Genomic DNA, 18,952 nt, shown 5'->3' with positions numbered 1-18,952 from the left:
AATACCACCCCTTAATCTGCACTATCCAACCACGACACTGCCATTTAGTGCAGAAATCAGCTCATTTGCATTTAAAAGGACACACACAAAACGGCACATTTTTGCTCACACCTACAAAGTGACCATTTTAACATGTTTAATAAATTATTTGTATGGTAGTTTGAGCTTAAACTTGCATACGTACTCTGGAGACACCAACGATTTATTTTACATCTTAAAGTAGTGAAATGTCCCCTTTAACTAAACGCTTAGCGTAGTGATGTGACTGCGCCAAAGTGTCAGCAGCTTTGTTAAATATATTAGGAGTTTTGTTTTATCTCATGTTGATACCAACTGATCTGTTATTGCTTTGAGACCTTTCTGTGATGAGGACTTTATCAAACGTACAACCCTCTATGGGCCACTTGTAGTTGCTGGTTTAAGACCAGAGGGTTTAGTTCACCCAAATGTTGTTTCAAACCTATAAGGCTTTTTTAATGTTGAACATGATAGGAAATGTTTTATGCTCAATTGGAAGTTCATTGCGTTAGTGGTACATGAGGTCATGAGTTAAATACCCAAGGAATCCAAATAAAATATACATTGGCTTGTAAAGCATTAGCACTGTAAGTCGCTTTGGATAAAAAGCATCTGGCAAATGGATAAATGTAACTTGAAAATGTAAATGTGATAGGATTTTGGACTGATAGTCTCATTCACTATTTAGTTTCATTGCAATGTTGTTATACTGAATGTGCCAGAGGTTGTTTTTTACAACATGAAGTTTGGTAAGGTGGTAGGGAGGGTGGTAAGAGTGCATAAAGGTGGCAAGACACTAGTATCATATTATAGGAGTGGGAACTCTCAGAATACACAATACATGATTATAAATCTCTGATAGGTATTTCACAAAGATGATGTCATTCTCAGTCCCATTACCTCGACTTGTTAGTGAATGCCATCACCCATCAAAATGATTGGTGCTCTGTGTGTGTGGTTAATCAGATATGATAGAGCGTGTGTGGGGGGAGGCTTTGAAGCAGCACTTATCGCTTGCTCATCCTGTCGCTGTTAAATGCACAAACAATTCAAACAGCAAAATAAACAAGCAAGTTATCGATTCCCAGAGTGTAGCGCTTGGCTTATCGGGCGCCCGGCGGTAAGAGCTGACACATTCTTCATTAAAAAAATTGGATTACAGTTACCCCCCTCTCGTTCTCTCACTCTCTCTCTTTTTCTCTCGAACATACATTCAGAGATGCACACAGCTGCGAACATTCACATTTAAGTATAATTGCACCATTTTTAAGCTTCTCTCATTCAGTCCTTTTCTCATTCAGTCGTCCTCCGAGCATAACACTCAAATTTCTGAGATCGGATCTCGTTGGATTCTCGTCTCTCGCTGGCTTGTTGTAATGTCCTGTTGTAACGATTGCATTTACAAGCACACATAAAAGTACTGCAAAATCGTAATTACCAATGTGAATTGGTAACCCAAAATTTTCTAGTTCCAAAAAACATGGTGGCAGATCAGTATTGGTTATAATAGCACCCAAATGGAAGCTATGAATTTTTATGCACTTATTTTGGCAGATAATGAGATTATGTGAGGGATTTAAAATGGGAAAAGAATGCTTAATGCGATATTATACCGTTGATAGCTGAAATAAGTTCACGTTAGATTTAATAAATGAACATACATTGAGCATAAGATGCAGTTCTGCCGTTGGCCCGCTGCCTATAATGATATTTCCTGTAAATGTTGACTATAATTTGTGTACTGTTGATGAAGAATAATGATAAGGCTTTAAAATGCTACTTATTCGTTTGGTAAAATGCATTTTACTTGTGCAGTAAAATACATTTCGCATAGTGCTCTGTGATCGTACAAGAATGATAAAAGACATCAATTACACACCACACACACACATCCTTTGCTCTTCATTTTCTTGCATTAGTATTAGCAAAAGGCTTTCTGTCTTTGTCAGTAAGCAAAAACTAGAGAAATTTGAAATTGCTCATTGCATTTTTATACCAAAATCATTTTGCATGTCACTTCGTAGTCTTTAAGTAGAAACCCAGAAGAACCTGAATGCAGGCGTGCATTCAGATTACAGGCAAAAGAGAGCGCTCGGGTCATTGAAAGAAAAGATCAAAGAAAAACAGCAAAATAACAGGGAGGGGTTTGCGTGCATGTCGAACAGAGAATTGTGCTTTGCTCTTGATGTGCTAATGAGACATCGATCACGTGCAGCTGTATCGTTGTTTAATCCCACACAAGTTTGTCTCACATTGTTATTCACACTCGTTTTCTTTACACTTCCTTTTGCTTAGCGGTGGAGGACAGAAAGCTGTTCATCGGCATGGTGTCCAAGAAGTGCAACGAGAACGACATACGGGTCATGTTCTCTCCCTTTGGACAGATCGAGGAGTGTCGTATCCTGAGGGGACCAGACGGACTTAGCCGAGGTGAGACACGCACACATCTATCTACAGTAGATGACAATATATTACTAGTGTACACTTACCAGGGTTTGGACATTTTTGAAATAGTTCTCAATATCTGAGAACGTATTGTAAACAGGATTTTTGTCACTCTTTCAAAATGAGTTTTTGATGTATGATGTTTACAAAGCTCAAAGAACATTTATTAAAAACTAACACTGTGTCCTAACTAGACGTGACAGGCTAAGGCAACATCGAAGACAAGGGACAAGCCTTAGGACGTTTTGTCTCTCGCTTCGTTTTTATTTCGGAGGGCCCACCATCGAATCTCATTGGTCTAAAGTTCCCATCCACACCACGTTCTAATTGGCTGAGATTATGTCACTCTGTATTTTAATTTCAGTCTGGACAGAATATGCCCTTGTTATTACACTTTGCAAAAGCCATGACTTACCAAACTGACATCAAAGAGCTGTCGTGTCCCCTCACGTCGCCCAAAAGTTTTGCTTGAACAGGCCGTGAAGACTACAGCCAACGGCCAACTAGAACATACGTTCTGCGCTTGCGAAAAAGCAAAAACTCTAATTTTCCAGTAGATGAAACCAGAATAGCTAGGTTACAAAAATATCATGTTGATCATTATAATGTTCATTTATATGTGAACATTAAGAAACATACATTCACCTTTGTGCAATTCTGCCCAGTTTGAAAGCTAGAGATGCTAACCAGTAATTCATAAATAAAAAATTCAAAGGTGTGTTTGTCAGTGTTGGGGAAAGTTACTTTTAAAAGTAATGCATTACAATATTAAGTTACTCCCCCAAAAAGTAACTAAATGCGTTACTTAGTTACTTTTAATGGAAAGTAATGCTTATGTTACTTTTGCGTAAAATTTTTTCTTACTTGGCTTGATTTCTTTCAGGCCTTGCAGGTGGTTTATGATCGCAAAAATGTCAAGCTCTGGCCTGCCATCTCCGTTTCTGACTCAAACTGTTCCCACTCAGGCACACAGTGCGCGTAATTCTACGTTATTTTGTTCAGTTTAATTCAGTACATTATTTTATTTTTAAATTGAATAAATTAAACTGAAAAGTAACTTGCATTACTTTTTTAAAAGTAACTTAAATATTAATGTGTACATTTATAAAGTAATGCGTTACTTTACTCGTTACTTTAGAAAAGTAATATTATTACGTAATGCACGTTACTTGTAATGCGTTACCCCCAACACTGTTTTTTGTGAAAACCCCATTGTGTGTGTGTGTGTAGGTTTTATAAGAGCCGTGGTAATATATGTGGTACACATTTAACCTGCAGGGAATTATACCACACCTTCCCACAATGCTGTGCTCTCACATACAGTACAGGCCCCTTGTCGCTAGCCATCTTTTATCACTCGTTTATCTTCCACATCCACCCCCCAGTCGTCCCTCCTTTCTCAGTTCATTCCTGTTACTCCACCACAGACCCTATTTCTCCGGCTTTTTCTCCAGTCCTCATGAATATTTTAATTCCACAAGAGATTAACTTTATTCCCTGAGCTCATGGTTAGAGAGATATTTGAAATGGTTTTATAAGAGAAAATACCACTCGTTCTATAAAATAAAGAATGGAATAAATAAATAGATGAGTAAATGTGTATACAGAAGGTGTGTGTGGTAAAACAGGTGAACGCTAACTCTCTCGATGTTATTAAAAAAGGTCTATCAATCATCATTGAACTTTGCTATTAATAAAATATAGATCAGGCCACATGTGAACGCAGTGCCCTGGGAGCTACCCCACTTTCTTCAAAAAAAACTCTCATCTCTCGCACGCTATCCCTTCATCTCTCTCCATTTCCTTCGTTTATTCACTTTCGATGACACTGTTGCAGCCTTTAAAATATTTACATCCATCCTTTAGTGATGTACTTGATTGTAAAATGAATTACATACTTCATTCGGTTATTATTGGGTGACACATAAGGCTGATAATTGTACATTATTCTATAAGGATATGTACAAAATGTATGAATAAAATACACAAAATATTGACTTGGGTAGAGAATGGCAAACGTAGCTATGTATGAAATTGACTTTAGCTGTTTTTAGCAGCCTTTATACAAAAAAAATGACCACAGAGTGCTGTAAACGACTAACCAGAATCAAGTGTTCCAGAAAACAATGTAAAAAAAGAAAAATCTTAAAAACCTCATTAAATCTTTTGCTTAATTGGTCTTCTTATCTTGATGGATCAAAGATAATTTACGGTTGAGACTCTGGTCTGAAATAAATTTCAAACTTTTAAAGTTTTTTACCATTTCTCTCCCTTGAGATGGTCTAAAGATTCGCACCCTGCCAGTGCCGGCTAATATCACCCATAGAGTATCTAAAACTTATTTAATGTTGAGGCTAATTAAACAACTCTAAAAATAAAGGCTTTCATTTCACTTTCACTCGTGGCAGCACTGCGGTTCACAGGGCCACATTCATTTGCTCTGAAGAGAAAAGAAGTGTTGTATTATTGGAGGTATAGTGAGGAGAAGGATGCTAATGAGGGAGAGGTAGGATTACTGGGGCAGGTAGACAGTGCTAGCAGATTTACAGCGCAACCGTGTGGTCATAACACTGTACTGCAATAAGAATATTTATTTATTTTTGAGAGAGAGAGAGAGAGAGAGAGAGAGAGAGAGAGAGAGAGAGAGAGAGAGAGAGAGAGAGAGAGAGAGAGAGAGAGAGAGGGGTTTTATCGGTCTCCCACAATAATTGTGATTCATAGACTAATTGTAATTGTTGGCTGTACAATGTATTTGCATGTGTTTTATGTACTGTTCACGAAGAACAAATGTAGCTAGTAAGGAGGGGTTCTGTGACAGCTACATTTCCCATCATTCTGTGTGGCATCATGAGGAATTTAGAAATGTAGAAATAATAGGGTCAAAAATGTAATTGGCCACTATGTCCATCTCAACCATTTCTTTGTTTCTTCATTCCTTTCTGTTTTCCCTTGTATCTCAGCGTATTTGAGTATGTAGAAGTGTTTGTACTTAACCCAAAGGTTTTGCATGCATGTGAGCATGTGTGTGTGTGTCCTCCATATGTATAATGCATTGGACTGCACAATAGAATAAAGCTCTTCAAACAGAGCTTTTCCCCAGCATGCCTCCATATGGCCTGTTTTTTTTGGCTTCCGCTTGCATCGCTTCGATTCCAATACTCCGTTTCCCAGATGCCATTGCAAGCTCTCCCGAAACACACACACACCTCCAGGGATTGTTTGTCCCGTTGTTTAAAAAGAAGAGCCATTGGAAGATCTTTTCCATGTTTAAGTGCAGAATATTAACCAAGGCTATTAGAGTTGGGCCATGAATGTTCACAAATTATATTTGAAAGTGAGCATCATTATGGCCTGCTTACTCTGAAGGGCATAACACTTGAAGTGAGCACTCTGAACGGAACAGGACACTAATATCACTAATGAAGGGGCGCACCCAAAACTGTATAATTAAAACGGCAAATGAACTCCCGTGAAATGACCATTGCATATACACCTTAATAACTTTTTTGACGAAATAACTTATGATGAACATATGTTTGTTCACTTTGTTTGGAATGAGTCTTTAGAGAAAAAAGTGGAAAAAAACTATATCTCTTAAAAAAAAAATTTGTCACTCAGAAATAAATATTACAAAATATTAAAAGAAACACTTACTATACTGTCAGATAAACCTAAAATGTTAAATATAACAAGGAATTTAAAACATTCATGCTTCTTTTATAAATGTTTCTCCTTCAAAGCCTGACTGCTGCGAAGCACATGGGATGCTACTGTCTTTAATTTGGAAATAAAACTGCATGTTGCAAAAATATACGATCTCTAAATTGGAATTCATCCACCATGTGCGTAATGAGACTAGCTGCACAACTCTAACCTAATGGTTTCCAATCCACCCCATCAAACTAAACAAAAAAAATCTGGATCCATTTGCTGACAATCATTCTGTTTAATGTTATTTTGAGATGTTGAATGTTGAGTGTTTATCTGAAGCTGAATGTTAAATGTTAATTGTTCTATTCTAGCAACTGTAGAGCACTGTTGTCTGCTGTGTTCTTTGTACAATCTTTGTTTTTTTTGGCTTTATAACAACCTGTCCAACCCTTTTGTCTTGTTTTGTTTTTCTCTTGTCTCTCCTCCTCCTACCTCTACTCCCTCCCTCCCACGATCCTCCCCTTCCACCTGCAGGATGTGCGTTTGTCACGTTTTCTACCAGGGCTATGGCACAGAATGCAATCAAAGCCATGCATCAGTCTCAAACCATGGAGGTACTGTACTCTTCTCTACTCCGTCTTTCTTTACTCTCTCTTTCTGTCCCTCTGCTCTGTTCCAAAGGTTGTGAGCTGCCTATGTAGGGAACATTTAGAGACATCATAGGTACAGTCATTGGTCAATGTTGCTCTAAAGTGGCCAAGGGATGGTGGACAACATAAGAAATGTTGATTTCAAAGTTTAGATAAAAATAAATATGTCTGAATGGACTGTTTTATTCAATGTGTGTGTATGGTGTATAGTTTAATGTTAATTAGATATTAGCTTAGCAACATGCTAATCAAAACATTTTTTAATTAATTTGTACATTAGGTATTCTTTGTGCTTTGCATGAGGAACACAATTTTTTGTTTTTTATTTCTTCCAAATTGGTCACTTGATAGGTTCTATTTTAGTTAAAATGCTGCATTAAATATTAGCACCTTATGGAGGCAGTAGACAACAAGGCAGCCCACTAAGTTTTGAAACAGGGCCACAAACTCCCTCTGTCTTTCTGACTCTTATTTAATTTTTATTTGGTGGCCAGTATCACTACTATATACAGATTACAAGATATTCCCTAAAGTTTTATTTAAAAGTTAGAAGAAACATTTAAACAGAATTTTCTTTCAGTCACTTTTCTACAGAACTTCTCACACCGTATTAGATGCCTTAGTGCACCCTTTTATAACTGTCAGGCATTGCCGAAACCTCCCATGGCCAAACAGGTCAAACAAAGATGGAACCCTGCACCCACCAGTCTGCCATTAGCAGTCGGGTCTAACAGTGACAATGTCACAGATGCACTATTTTAGTTAAAATGCTGCATTTAACGTTAGCACCTTATGGAGTAAGTAGACAACAAGGCAGCCCACTAAGTTTTGAAACAGGGCCACAAACTCCCTCTGTCTTTTCTGACTCTTATTTAATTGTATTTGGTGACCAGTATCACTACAATATACAGATTACAAGATATTATCTAAAGTTTTATTTAAAAGTTAGAAGAAACATTTTAAACAGAATTTTCTTACAGTCACTTTTCTACAGAACTTCTCACACCACATTAGATGCCTTAGTGCACCCTATTATTACTGTCAGGCATTGCCAAAACTTCCCATGGCCAAACAGGTCAAACCAAGATGGAACCCTGCACCCACCAGTCTGCCATTAGCAGTCGGGTCTAACAGTGACAATGTCACAGATGCACTAATTTAGTTCAAATGCTGCATTAAACGTTAGCACCTTATGGAGGCAGTAGACAACAAGGCAGCCCACTAAGTTTTGAAACAGGGCCACAAACTCCCTCTGTCTTTTCTGACTCTTATTTAATTTTTATTTGGTGGCCAGTATCACTACTATATACAGATTACAAGATATTACCTAAAGTTTTATTTAAAAGTTAGAAGAAACATTTTAAACTGAATTTTCTTACAGTCACTTTTCTACAGAACTTCTCACACCATATTAGATGCCTTAGTGCACCCTATTATTACTGTCAGGCATTGCCGAAACCTCCCATGGCCAAACAGGTCAAACTTAGATGAACCCCTGCACCCACCAGTCTGCCATTAGCAGCCGGGTCTAACAGTGACAATGTCATAGATGCTTTAATAACAGACCTCTGATGGGCCCTTGCATTGTGATTGCCCTGTACAATGCGACGTGCAGCTCTCAGAGTTTAGCAGTCCATCTCACCGCCTGTCAAAACGTCAAAGCTCTGACACACCAAATCAGAGGGTGCTGACAGCTGTCTAATACAGGGCCCTAACTATATGCCTCTGTGTGTGTGAGTTTAGGTTTGAGCACGCATGTCACCACTCTCCAACTTTTATGATGTATATTAACCCTTGCAGACATGCCATTTTTAACACCCATGCCTGGATTTAAAGACCACCTATTAAGCAATCAGAAATTGGTGACACTAATGGATTGAAACTGTTTTTATACAAAGCTTGTAATTATCAATTCTTAGCTGCATTTGAAAATATATTTATCCCTAATGCAAGCTGGCAAAACATTTTGTAGGTGTTTAAAAAACATTTTTGTTAGAAAAGATGAGGTTGGGTAAGCTGTTTGGTCTATGTTTGTTTTCGACCATCTCCTTGCCCTTCTCTCACACAGATAAATTTGTGGCCTTTCTGAATGTCACAACTTAATGAAAGCGGATATGACAGTAGGGTGGTCACATGCCAGAACCTAGATAGAAAAACACACAGTTGCTTCTATAATTTAGTCTCAAACAGCTCAGTGCTGCGGTCATCACCCTGGAAGTTTTACCCAGATTTTGTCCAATTTATGTTGGTCTGTTTTATCTGTATGTGATACTATGTTTTGTGCGTGTGCTCGCATATGCATGTTATATGCACCTGTAAACTGCATTAGCATGTATGCTTTGGTATTTTTGATAATTAAACACCCCTCATTGTCAGCAAAATGTGTAATGAATTTTATTATTATAAGTAATCTGTCATATATAAAACAGGTAAATATTATGTAATATTAATTCTTATTAGTAATATCATGTGTTTTTATATATATATAGAGAGAGAGTAAAATATAAACAAATATGAATATTTATATGTGACTGGACAGGTTTACTTGGGATTCACCCATTAAGCAATTCCTGGTTGTTAAAACGTACAATTTAGTTTGAGCCACTTAGGTTAGCCTGAAGAGAGCGAAACTGTGTGTGTGTGTGTGTGTGTGTGTGTGTCAGAGAGAAGACTGAAACAGAGAGAGTGAGTAATGAGATTTTTTAGGTCTCTCGAGATACTAGCACGGAGATGGCAGCACTCGAATGACAGCCTGAGTTGAATCTCATTTTTTTCTTACAAGTTTTATTTTTACCTCCTCTCCGTCTGAGAGCAGAAATCAGAAAATCAGCTCTTAGAATGGAAGAAACACTGAAGAAATCTTCAGATGGATGCAAGGCACTCCACCTCCGAGAAACTCAAATGTTCTTCCTCACACACATATACGCCTTTACATGGTCTGTGATCTTTTATCTGGTTACTCTGTGTTTTGCAGTTCAGAGAGCACACAATAAAAGCAGTAGAGTGATTTATCTGAGTGAATCAGCACCTGTAAGGTAGAGACAAGAGACAGACATTTAGAATGATTGCCTGAAAGCAGTCGTCTCAATCTTTCATCCTCTTGTGACTCCATATGGCTGCCCTGCATTAGGTTGTGTTGCCTGAGGAACAGCTTTGATATAAGTACATGCAATGATGTTTCACTCTTCACTGAATTTCATTGATAAAGTCTTACTTTTAAAATATCCCCTTATATGTTACGTGAGGATAGATAACAGAAGTCAAGGTTGTTATATATACTTATTTTCATCACGTCTTAGCATCAGCTTACATTTCTGTCTAATGTTCACACAAAGCTCTTTTATGGCTTCAGAAGTCTTGGGTGAATCTCACTAAACCTGTCAAGTCTAAGTCATATTACAGCCACACGTCATAAGAATTAAACTGTATAATTACGTATTTAAAGTCCAATGTTCATGACAGTTACCACATTTACATCATCCAGTTATCATTATTGTAATGTAGAAAATGTCATTTCTGCTATGCATTTTTTTATATAAAATATAATATATATAATATAAAATATATAATACCTTTTCTGAAAGACATGATGTGAGTAAATGGTAGCACTTACATTTTGGGTGCACTATCACTTTAAGAACAAGCACACACCTTTCTCTACTTATATGATGACCCTCAAGGTTTTAACTAAATGAGCATCACATGTCCACCCTGAGATATTTGCCACTGTTTGTGAGTAAGAGAGAGACCACATGTGAGATTAGCAGAAATGCGGCAGGTCTGTAGGGTGCAGTGTGGGCCATGCGGTGGGAGATTTTGCTCGCTCTCTCAGGCAGATGATGAAATAGTTTTATAAAGCAGGAAATCGCTTTCCTGGGAAATAAAATCAGCCACACAGGCACAGCGCGCAGCTCTCATTTCACCAAGAACTCCCATCGCTTCGATGGTTGTGTGTGCGTGTGTTTGTGTACCATTATCAGTTTATGCGGTACCACCGCGAAAGATCATTGCTCTTCTAGATACTTAGCTTTCTCTTTTTTTGCCCTTTCTCTCTTGCACATCATTCTGTTCATGCAGGGCTGCTCCTCCCCTATGGTGGTGAAGTTCGCAGACACGCAGAAGGATAAGGAACAACGGCGACTCCAGCAGCAGTTGGCGCAGCAGATGCAGCAGTTGAACAGTGCGTCTGCCTGGGGCAGTCTTACTGGACTGACCGGCCTCACCCCGCAGTATCTGGCAGTAAGAGGACACACCCACGCAGCCACGCCCACCAGCAGCACGGCCAGCGCAGCCGCCGCAGTCAGTCACTGTCTCCGCCCACCTGCCCCGCCCCATCTCTCTTAGTGCAGACCACACCCTCTCTTGCTCTCTCTGAGCGAACTATAACCCTTTCCTATCTCTCATCTATTTATTGAACCTCGATCAAACCATGATCGAAACCGGTCCCTATACTCAAAGTAGTGATCATTATCAAATGCAATCACTTATAGTTCTTTTAAGGAGGCAGGCGGAGACAAGAGGCAATAGAGCGCAACAGTGACTGCCTACTTTTTTCACTTGCAAGTTGGTTCTAGAAGAATTTTACCCATTAATTTAGTCCATAAGCAGTTAAATAGTTAAGATATTAACCAAATTGAGATTTTTACTTCGGAACTTTTGTGCCCTGTTAGATGTATTTCATTGGATTAGGATGAGTAAAGTACATGTCACTACTCTATCCATTTTACACGGCCATGTCTTTTTTCTTTTAAATATAAAGTGGACAGAACATGGTGGTAACATTCAATGTTCATTTGCTTTAGTTTTTGTCCATAAGGACAGTTGGACCATTTAAGAGCATTGGGACAGGGTCATTTTTCCTTTTCTCCATTTCTCCTCTTTCTACTTAGCTTTATATCCATTTCCCCATCATATTGAGGCTAGCTTTAAGCTTTTATGAAGTCTGATGGTCTAGTTCAATGTCATCCTAATCCTGTAGTACCATTTAGAGTCGCCTTTCCACTCCCTTTCATGTGCAGAAACTGGCCAGCACAGCAACACACCGCCAGCAGAACTGACAGGCGACTTTTAGCATGAAAGTTTTCAATGGCACTCAATGTTTAAGTCATACCTAGAAGTGCCTTTCAGGTATAATACTGTTCTGAACTGTATTTTTAGTCTCAGCAATATAGTTGAGTTATTACAAATCACAAATTATTCCTTTAAGCAACTCTCTACAGTTAACATTATTTCTTGTTGGTGCAAAGTTGTTGAGTTTGATAACCATTCTCACACTTTTTTTCTATTTGAGCAAATCATGATGTGGTAAAAACAATTGTTTAAATATCAGTTTCTGTTCTAACCTGTGGAATTGCAATAAGAAAACTTGCATGGATTGCACATGTTTGTCAGAGTTAAAGTTTAGTACTCTTAAACATTTTGCTAAACAAATTAGAGCGGGCCCACGCCTATTACTTGGGGTATACCACTATCCTGAAAGATAGAGGCTGTTGTGATGCTTTACTGTTGACAGACTGCGTTATAGTATCATTTCACAGAATATAGGAAAAAACAACAATCATCTATATTTAGCTAAATCACCTCCTTAATACATTATCCAAGAATAGTCATCATTCCAAGCTAAAGTATATTGTGACTTAATCTTGTTTTTCTTCTGTTTCTTCTAGTTGCTCCAACAAGCGACCTCCTCCAGTAACCTAGGAGCGTTCAGTGGTATTCAACAAATGGCAGGTGAGATACTGATCTCAAATCTGTGTTTACCCAACTAGCCCCATTGTAGCTCCTCAACTAAACCCCCATTCCTCCACTAAACCATTTAACCAAGCTTTGGATGACATAACATGGATATAAAACCAGCAGAGGTTAGGCTGAGAACATTCCGAAGTTGTCTCAAAGTTTAGCACTTTACAGAGTCAGTGGTTTTCTACAGTGTCTAGCACACTTGTTTGTCTGCAAGTGGTATGTGTGAATGCGTGTCAAAATGTGAAGATGAACCAAGTCGTGAATAAAATCCATTATTTCCAGACCTATTCTGATGAGAGTCAAAGCTTCTTTTGTTCCTTGAAAGAAGAGTTTGTCTCATCCTCAAATTCATCTTCAGTCCTCTGAAAGGGTTATGGGTGACCAGATCATAAGGATATGACACATGTTTTCGGCTTTTACACATTTTCACTTTTCCACCACTCTAAACAACAGAAGAACCGAATGGCCTTTATCTTTAAAGCATACGCATCACAATTTGTCCATGTCATGAATTCTGTCAAATTTCCTAGAAACCCGCAGCGAACTTAGCAACACGACATGGATTTCTTATGGAAGCAGCATGACGTGATATTATTTCTTCATGCTGAGTTGGTTTAGCACCCTGGAATATGATTAAGAGTTTCCAACATCAGCCAGTGGTCTGCTGTTTACTGTACTCCCACTGTTAGACAGCTGTGTGGTGTTGTCCAATTTATTTTATTTATTTTATTCTTAAATCACTCACAGTTTCTACTCGCTTAGTTTTCTTTCCTTCTCTTTTCCATTTCCGCTGTCTTTTGCGTAATGTTCCCTGTGTGCATTGTTGTCAGGTCTTAATTGTGGTCTTGTTTCCAAGCTGCCAGGCCTTCAAGGAAAGTGAAATATTTATAGCACAAGCTCTCGCCTAATTGCAGCTGCTAAGGATGAAAGAGAGAGAGAACGTATTAGCATCCAAAATGGCTTATAGTGTGTGTAGGATGAGTGCCTTTATCTCCTAAAGCCTTCCCCTAGGACAACAGTTTTACACACAAGAGAGTGGCTTCCTCATTAATGTAGGCTCTCGTGGAGAGGTTGAGCGGGATTGCGGTGGTTTTGTTTATCATTATGAAGAAAGTTCTGGAAGATCTTGTTTAGGTTCAGCCGCGCATCTGTGACAGCCTCTCAGCGAGAGTCAAGTTCGCAACAAGCCAAACCAGCGGCAGCTGCCACCTCACAATTAAATAGCGAGATATCTGCACATTACCATAACAACTGAATTCATTTAGCATTTTTTTAAGTAATATATTCGAAGAATACAGCTTAGTTTCAGCTATTTTAATTAAACTGTTTATTCATGAAAATGAATGGTAGTTGCCCACCACAAATGAGGGGGGGGGGGGTGCTGTGGTTGGTTATTACAGGTGCAGATTATATACAGAATTATAAAGCAGTGCTTCAGCACCGGATCAAAGTAATAGCTTGCAAATAAAATGTAAATTTCGCCTTCATCTACTTACATTCATGTTGTTGAAACCGTGAAAATATCTGGTGCCATATTGTAGACCTGGTGGTCTGGGTGTGCCACACATAAATATGATTTGATACCAGATACAGAGTTTTAGTTTAGGCTAAGTACGTCAGTAAAGATTCAGTCCTGTCCTTTATCAAGGTGGCACAAAACCAAAAAATAAACAGAAGTCCATTGTAGACGGTCTTCTGATCTCAATCCAGTACCAAATACACACCACAGTCTGCGTAAGTGTGTATGCGGACACCACTTGAAGTTCAACTCGACAGGAGCTCTCAAACTCAACAGGATTTTGAAGGCTTTTCTCAAATGAATTGTGAAATCTTTAGGCTTCTCCATCTGTCGCCTGGCAACCGTCAATGATTGGCAGCCGATATATACAGCTGACATCTGCTGTGTCTGTGCTGTGGGTGGAGTTATGAGCCATAAGGAGCTCCATTACACATGCTGAACATTCAGTGAGAGCCAGCATCACCTCTCCCGACACCTCCCTCTCTCCTCAGTCTGTAGAGATGGTGTGAACATACTGCATGGATCGGTCTCTATCACACACATGCACACGCAAGCTAGCAGAAGTACCCCGCTCAACTACAGAATTCACATTTTTGCCAGAACCAACTGCCCATTTTCTTACACTCGTGGGCCAAAAACTCGATTTCTTTTCCGCTTTATTCAGAGGGACAAGTGCCCTCATCTTGAAAGTCCATTTTTGTATGCACTGCAACCTTTCTGTCTGACCTCCCAATTGCACTTTCTTAAACCGCTTTTATCTACTGTTCAAGTCAATAAGAGATCCCAATTCACTTTCTGACCTTTTATTTTTTATAACATGCCCAATTGAGGAATTCATTGGTTTGGATATCTACTTAGTAATCTTTCATGGTATTGTACCAACTTTCTTTTTTATCCATGAAGTACTTTTCAACACAATCCAAATCCGACTTTTCACTTTAAAATATGCTATAATTAAAGAGCACTGCATTGTAGGATCACGCTTACCTTGATCTGTAACAAGTCACGGCACTATCGCTGTCTGGGTGTCATGACCTGGGCTTTGTTTTACGATTAGAGGTACATTTAATGCCTCTAATCACCTTCTGTGATGTGCTAATTAGACTCCTAATGCACCGCCCGTGCATTGGTTCGTAGATGGAGAGGGCAGACAACCATGGCGTCCCCAGAGCGCTGCCTGACCAATCCAAATGACACGCTACTCCTGTGATTTAAAGCGAGAAGCCTGGAAAAACAAAAAGGTTTATCACGATCGTGCCAGATGCTGTAGTCACAGTTTTCAGTCTCAGTTGACAGACTCTACATTTCTATAATTGACTCTGTCTGCACCTGTTCAACACTGTGATTCTCATGTGCGTGTTTTCTGTGTGTGCGTCCTTCCTCATAGTATGGAGTATATACATTTAGTGTGTATATACGACACATGCTGTGCATTTTCCTGTTGTGCCACTTCCAATCTCTGTCCTTTTCGGCTACAGGCCACGTCATGTAGCCGCACAACAAGCACGCTTATCTAGAGTCGTCTTTAAAATTCTGCCTTAGATAATTTCACCCTTTTTCAGTCACGTACACTTTGAATATAAATGCATCTACATAGTTCCCTTCTTGATTTTAACATGCGTGGTAAACAAACGCATGCACACACTGACACTTTCTCTCTCTTCAGGTATGAATGCTCTGCAGTTGCAGAATCTGGCCACTCTCGCAGCAGCAGCGGCTGCAGCACAGAGCTCAGCTAGCCCGTCCACCGCTAACGCCCTGACCTCCAGCACAGGGTCCCTGGGAGCCCTGGCCAGCCCAGGTAACCAGAGGCCATCCCATCGCTATCATCATCATCACCATCATCGTTGATAGCGGTATCATCACCATCGTAGCATCGCTGTCCCCCTCATACGTTTTGGTCAAGTCCGTTAATGTTTCATTTATAAGTTTTCCATGACAAAACCTTAATGTTGTGTATATGTGTGCGTTTGTGTACCAAAGTGTTTTGGTAGTGCGTTGTAACCATGGGTTACTGGTAATGTTTGTTGTGTTTAGATGAGTACGGTGGTGACTTTGCGTTACTCATTTTGAGTCTTTTCTTGTTAAAAACTGTGTGGCATATTGTTCTTCAGTTAGATTAGCATCAATGTGTCTCGCTTCGCAACTCTTTGCTAATTTGCTTTCAGACTTGCATTTGTTCAAATGAGGCATTGGATGTTATGCAAGTTATAGATGAACAGCTTGAATTTTCTCTTTATTATTTTGGCTCTGAATGACATTCTGTGTCCCGAGAGCTGCTTTGTTGGGATTTTATTGATCTGCACCTGAATTTATTCTCATTGGAATAATCTTCATTGTCATGACTTGTCTTGTTTGTTGCTGAAAGACCAACTAATTGAAACTGATGTTTTTTGGGAATCAAATATGTATCATATTTATTTATCAGTCTATCAAATCCATTAATCCGTTCACCTGTTAACTTGGGACAATATGTGACCCTGAACCTTGGGGAAAGTTACTTTTAAAAGTAATGCATTACAATATTAAGTTAGACCCCAAAGAAGTAACTAATTGCTTTACTTAGTAACTTTTCATGGAAAGTAAAGCTTACGTTACTTTTTAGTTACTTTTACATTACTTTTTCTTGGCTGAGGCTTGATCTCAGCCAAGAAAAAGTTATTTTATGACTGAAGTTCTGCATTCAGAAATTGCATATTTCATCACAAAAATGTCGAGCAATGGCCTGCCTTCTCAGTTTCTGGCTCAAACTGTTTCCACACACGCGTGTACGCATAATGTGACTAGTTTAGTTTAATTCAGTACTTAATATTTTTATTTGAATTAATTAAACTAAAAAAGTAACTTGCATTACTTTTTTGAAAAAGTGATTTAAAGCAACACTAAAGAGTTATTGCTCTTTGCTCCCCCTACAGGTTTGACGCGTAATTGTTCATTAGCACTGTCGTAAATACTGCAGTATAGCTGGCTCTGATTGGATTGTAGGTCTGCCGTAAAGCATGTTTTTGTAGGGCTGCAAAGCGAATGTGAAAGTGCCATTCACACTGTTTTGGGTGGATGAACCACTGAAACTTTTTTGGAAACGTTATTTTAAGGTAAAAAAAACTCTTTGGTGTTGCTTTAAATATTAATGTGTACATTTAATAAGAAATGTGTTACTTAACTCGTTACTTCAGAAAAGTAATATTATTACGTAATGCACGTTACTTGTAATGCGTTACCCCCAACACTGTCCTGGACCACAAAACCAGTCATAAGTCCATGGGTATATGTGTAGTAATAGCAAACAATACATACATTGTACATCATACATTTATGATTGTTATGTTTTTTTGTTAGTTCATCTTAAAATTAAAATGTTATGTTTATCAGCTTACCCCCAGGCATTTCCAAGATGTAGGTGAATTTGTTTCTTCAGAACAACACAAATGTAGATTTTTAAGTCCAACCGTTTCAGTCTGTTAGTCGTATAATGCAGTGTGAATGGTAACAAAACTGATAGAGAAAAAACATGCACAGGCAAATCCAAATAAAACCCTGCGGCTCGTGATGACACTTCGATGTCCTAAGACACTAAACTATTGTTTGTGCAAGAAACGATAAAAGAAAATTAAAAGCTGAGATTTTCTAGGCTATATGGCTAGGAACTATAATCTCATTCTGGCGTAATAATCAATGACTTTGCTGCTGTAACATGGCTGCAGCAGGCGTAGTGATATAACCCATGCCCGAAAATAGTCCCCTGCTATTGAAAGTTACCAAGGGGACTATTTTCGGGCAGAATAAGTTTATTTATCATTAATAATATGTGTTGCAAAGGACTTTTTGACAACTTTAAAGGCGATTTTGTCAATAATTCGATTTTTTTGCACCCTCAGATTTTAGATTTTCTAATAGTTCTTGGCCTATATAATATTGTCCTATCTTAACAAACAATAAATTAATGGAAAGCTTTATTCAGATTATTTATTCATCTAAAAAATTGACGCTTATGACTGGTTTTGTGGTCCATGGTCATATATCTGTATTTGTGTAATTGCCTTAAAAAAGTACTTTTTATTATATTGTTTTGTACGGTTAGTGGGACTGTAATTTTTGTAATTGTTTAATAATCTACCACAAACAAGAAAAATATTTTGAGCAGTACAAAAATACATGCAGTTTCATCTTTATATATCTTATAAAAGACATTTTAATGCTGTATACACACTAAACGCAAAGCTGGATTTAACTTTGTGTCATATGAATTTTTTGCTCGATTTTTTTATTTTTTATTTTTTTATTTACTTGCACAAATATGCGTTTGAGGCGAATAGCGTAGCAATCACATCATTTGCATCGCCCCGCATGAGTTGGCGTCTATCCGTGTCTTAACATTGTATGTGTATGGAATCTACTCACGCAAATTGTTGAGTTCACTTTTGGTGCGTTTGCTTCACCATAAAAACTGCCACAAGACATAAAGTGCTGATGCAAACAAAGAGTTAATTTACAGTTTTAAGTCAAAATGAGTCTAACTAGGAAACGTAATGGCCAAATAAAACTCACATTAAAGTCATGCTAGCGTTTACAGTGTCATAATTTGGTTACACTTCATTGTAAGGTGTCTTTGTTATAGTGTTTAAGTAAGGGGTTATATTAATTAACATCCTGTACTTACTTATAGGGTTACCATTAAGGTAATTGCTATACATAATTTACTGTTAAAACAAAGGCACTGCACAATAATGTGTTTCCCATAACTTTACATCAGCAGCAAATCATCACGAATAATCGAGATGTTGCCCAATCCATCCATCCATCAACCCCTCTTTGTACCCCCATGAAAGCCTGCGTGTGTCAGTCGGAGCTTTAAGCATTCCATTATCACCTGTGACTTTATCTGTACATTCAAACATCTCTCTTTTTTCTCTCTCCATCTGTCTCT

General features: G+C 38.4%; 1 protein-coding gene across 21 annotated transcripts in view; it reads left to right on the top strand.

Annotated features, from left to right (window-relative positions):
- Positions 1–18,952, top strand: part of celf2 (cugbp, Elav-like family member 2) — a 171,848-nt gene that overhangs the window by 137,514 nt on the left and 15,382 nt on the right. For 7 of the 21 annotated variants that reach the window (XM_065274614.2, XM_065274616.2, XM_065274612.2 and 4 more), the window contains 5 exons: positions 2,314–2,448; positions 6,649–6,728; positions 10,842–11,063; positions 12,431–12,494; positions 15,692–15,826. In XM_065274614.2, the coding sequence (XP_065130686.1) occupies positions 2,314–2,448; positions 6,649–6,728; positions 10,842–11,063; positions 12,431–12,494; positions 15,692–15,826 (636 nt within the window). The remainder of the gene's footprint in view (positions 1–2,313; positions 2,449–6,648; positions 6,729–10,841; positions 11,064–12,430; positions 12,495–15,691; positions 15,827–18,952) is intronic. The other 14 variants (XM_065274625.2, XM_065274624.2, XM_065274626.2 and 11 more) reach the window with 3 other exon arrangements.

The sequence above is a fragment of the Paramisgurnus dabryanus genome, chromosome 1 (genome assembly GCF_030506205.2).
Source record: "Paramisgurnus dabryanus chromosome 1, PD_genome_1.1, whole genome shotgun sequence".
NCBI classification, from domain to species: domain Eukaryota; kingdom Metazoa; phylum Chordata; class Actinopteri; order Cypriniformes; family Cobitidae; genus Paramisgurnus; species Paramisgurnus dabryanus.
Note: the sequence above shows the minus strand (reverse complement) of the source record. Positions and strands in the feature narration are given on the sequence as shown.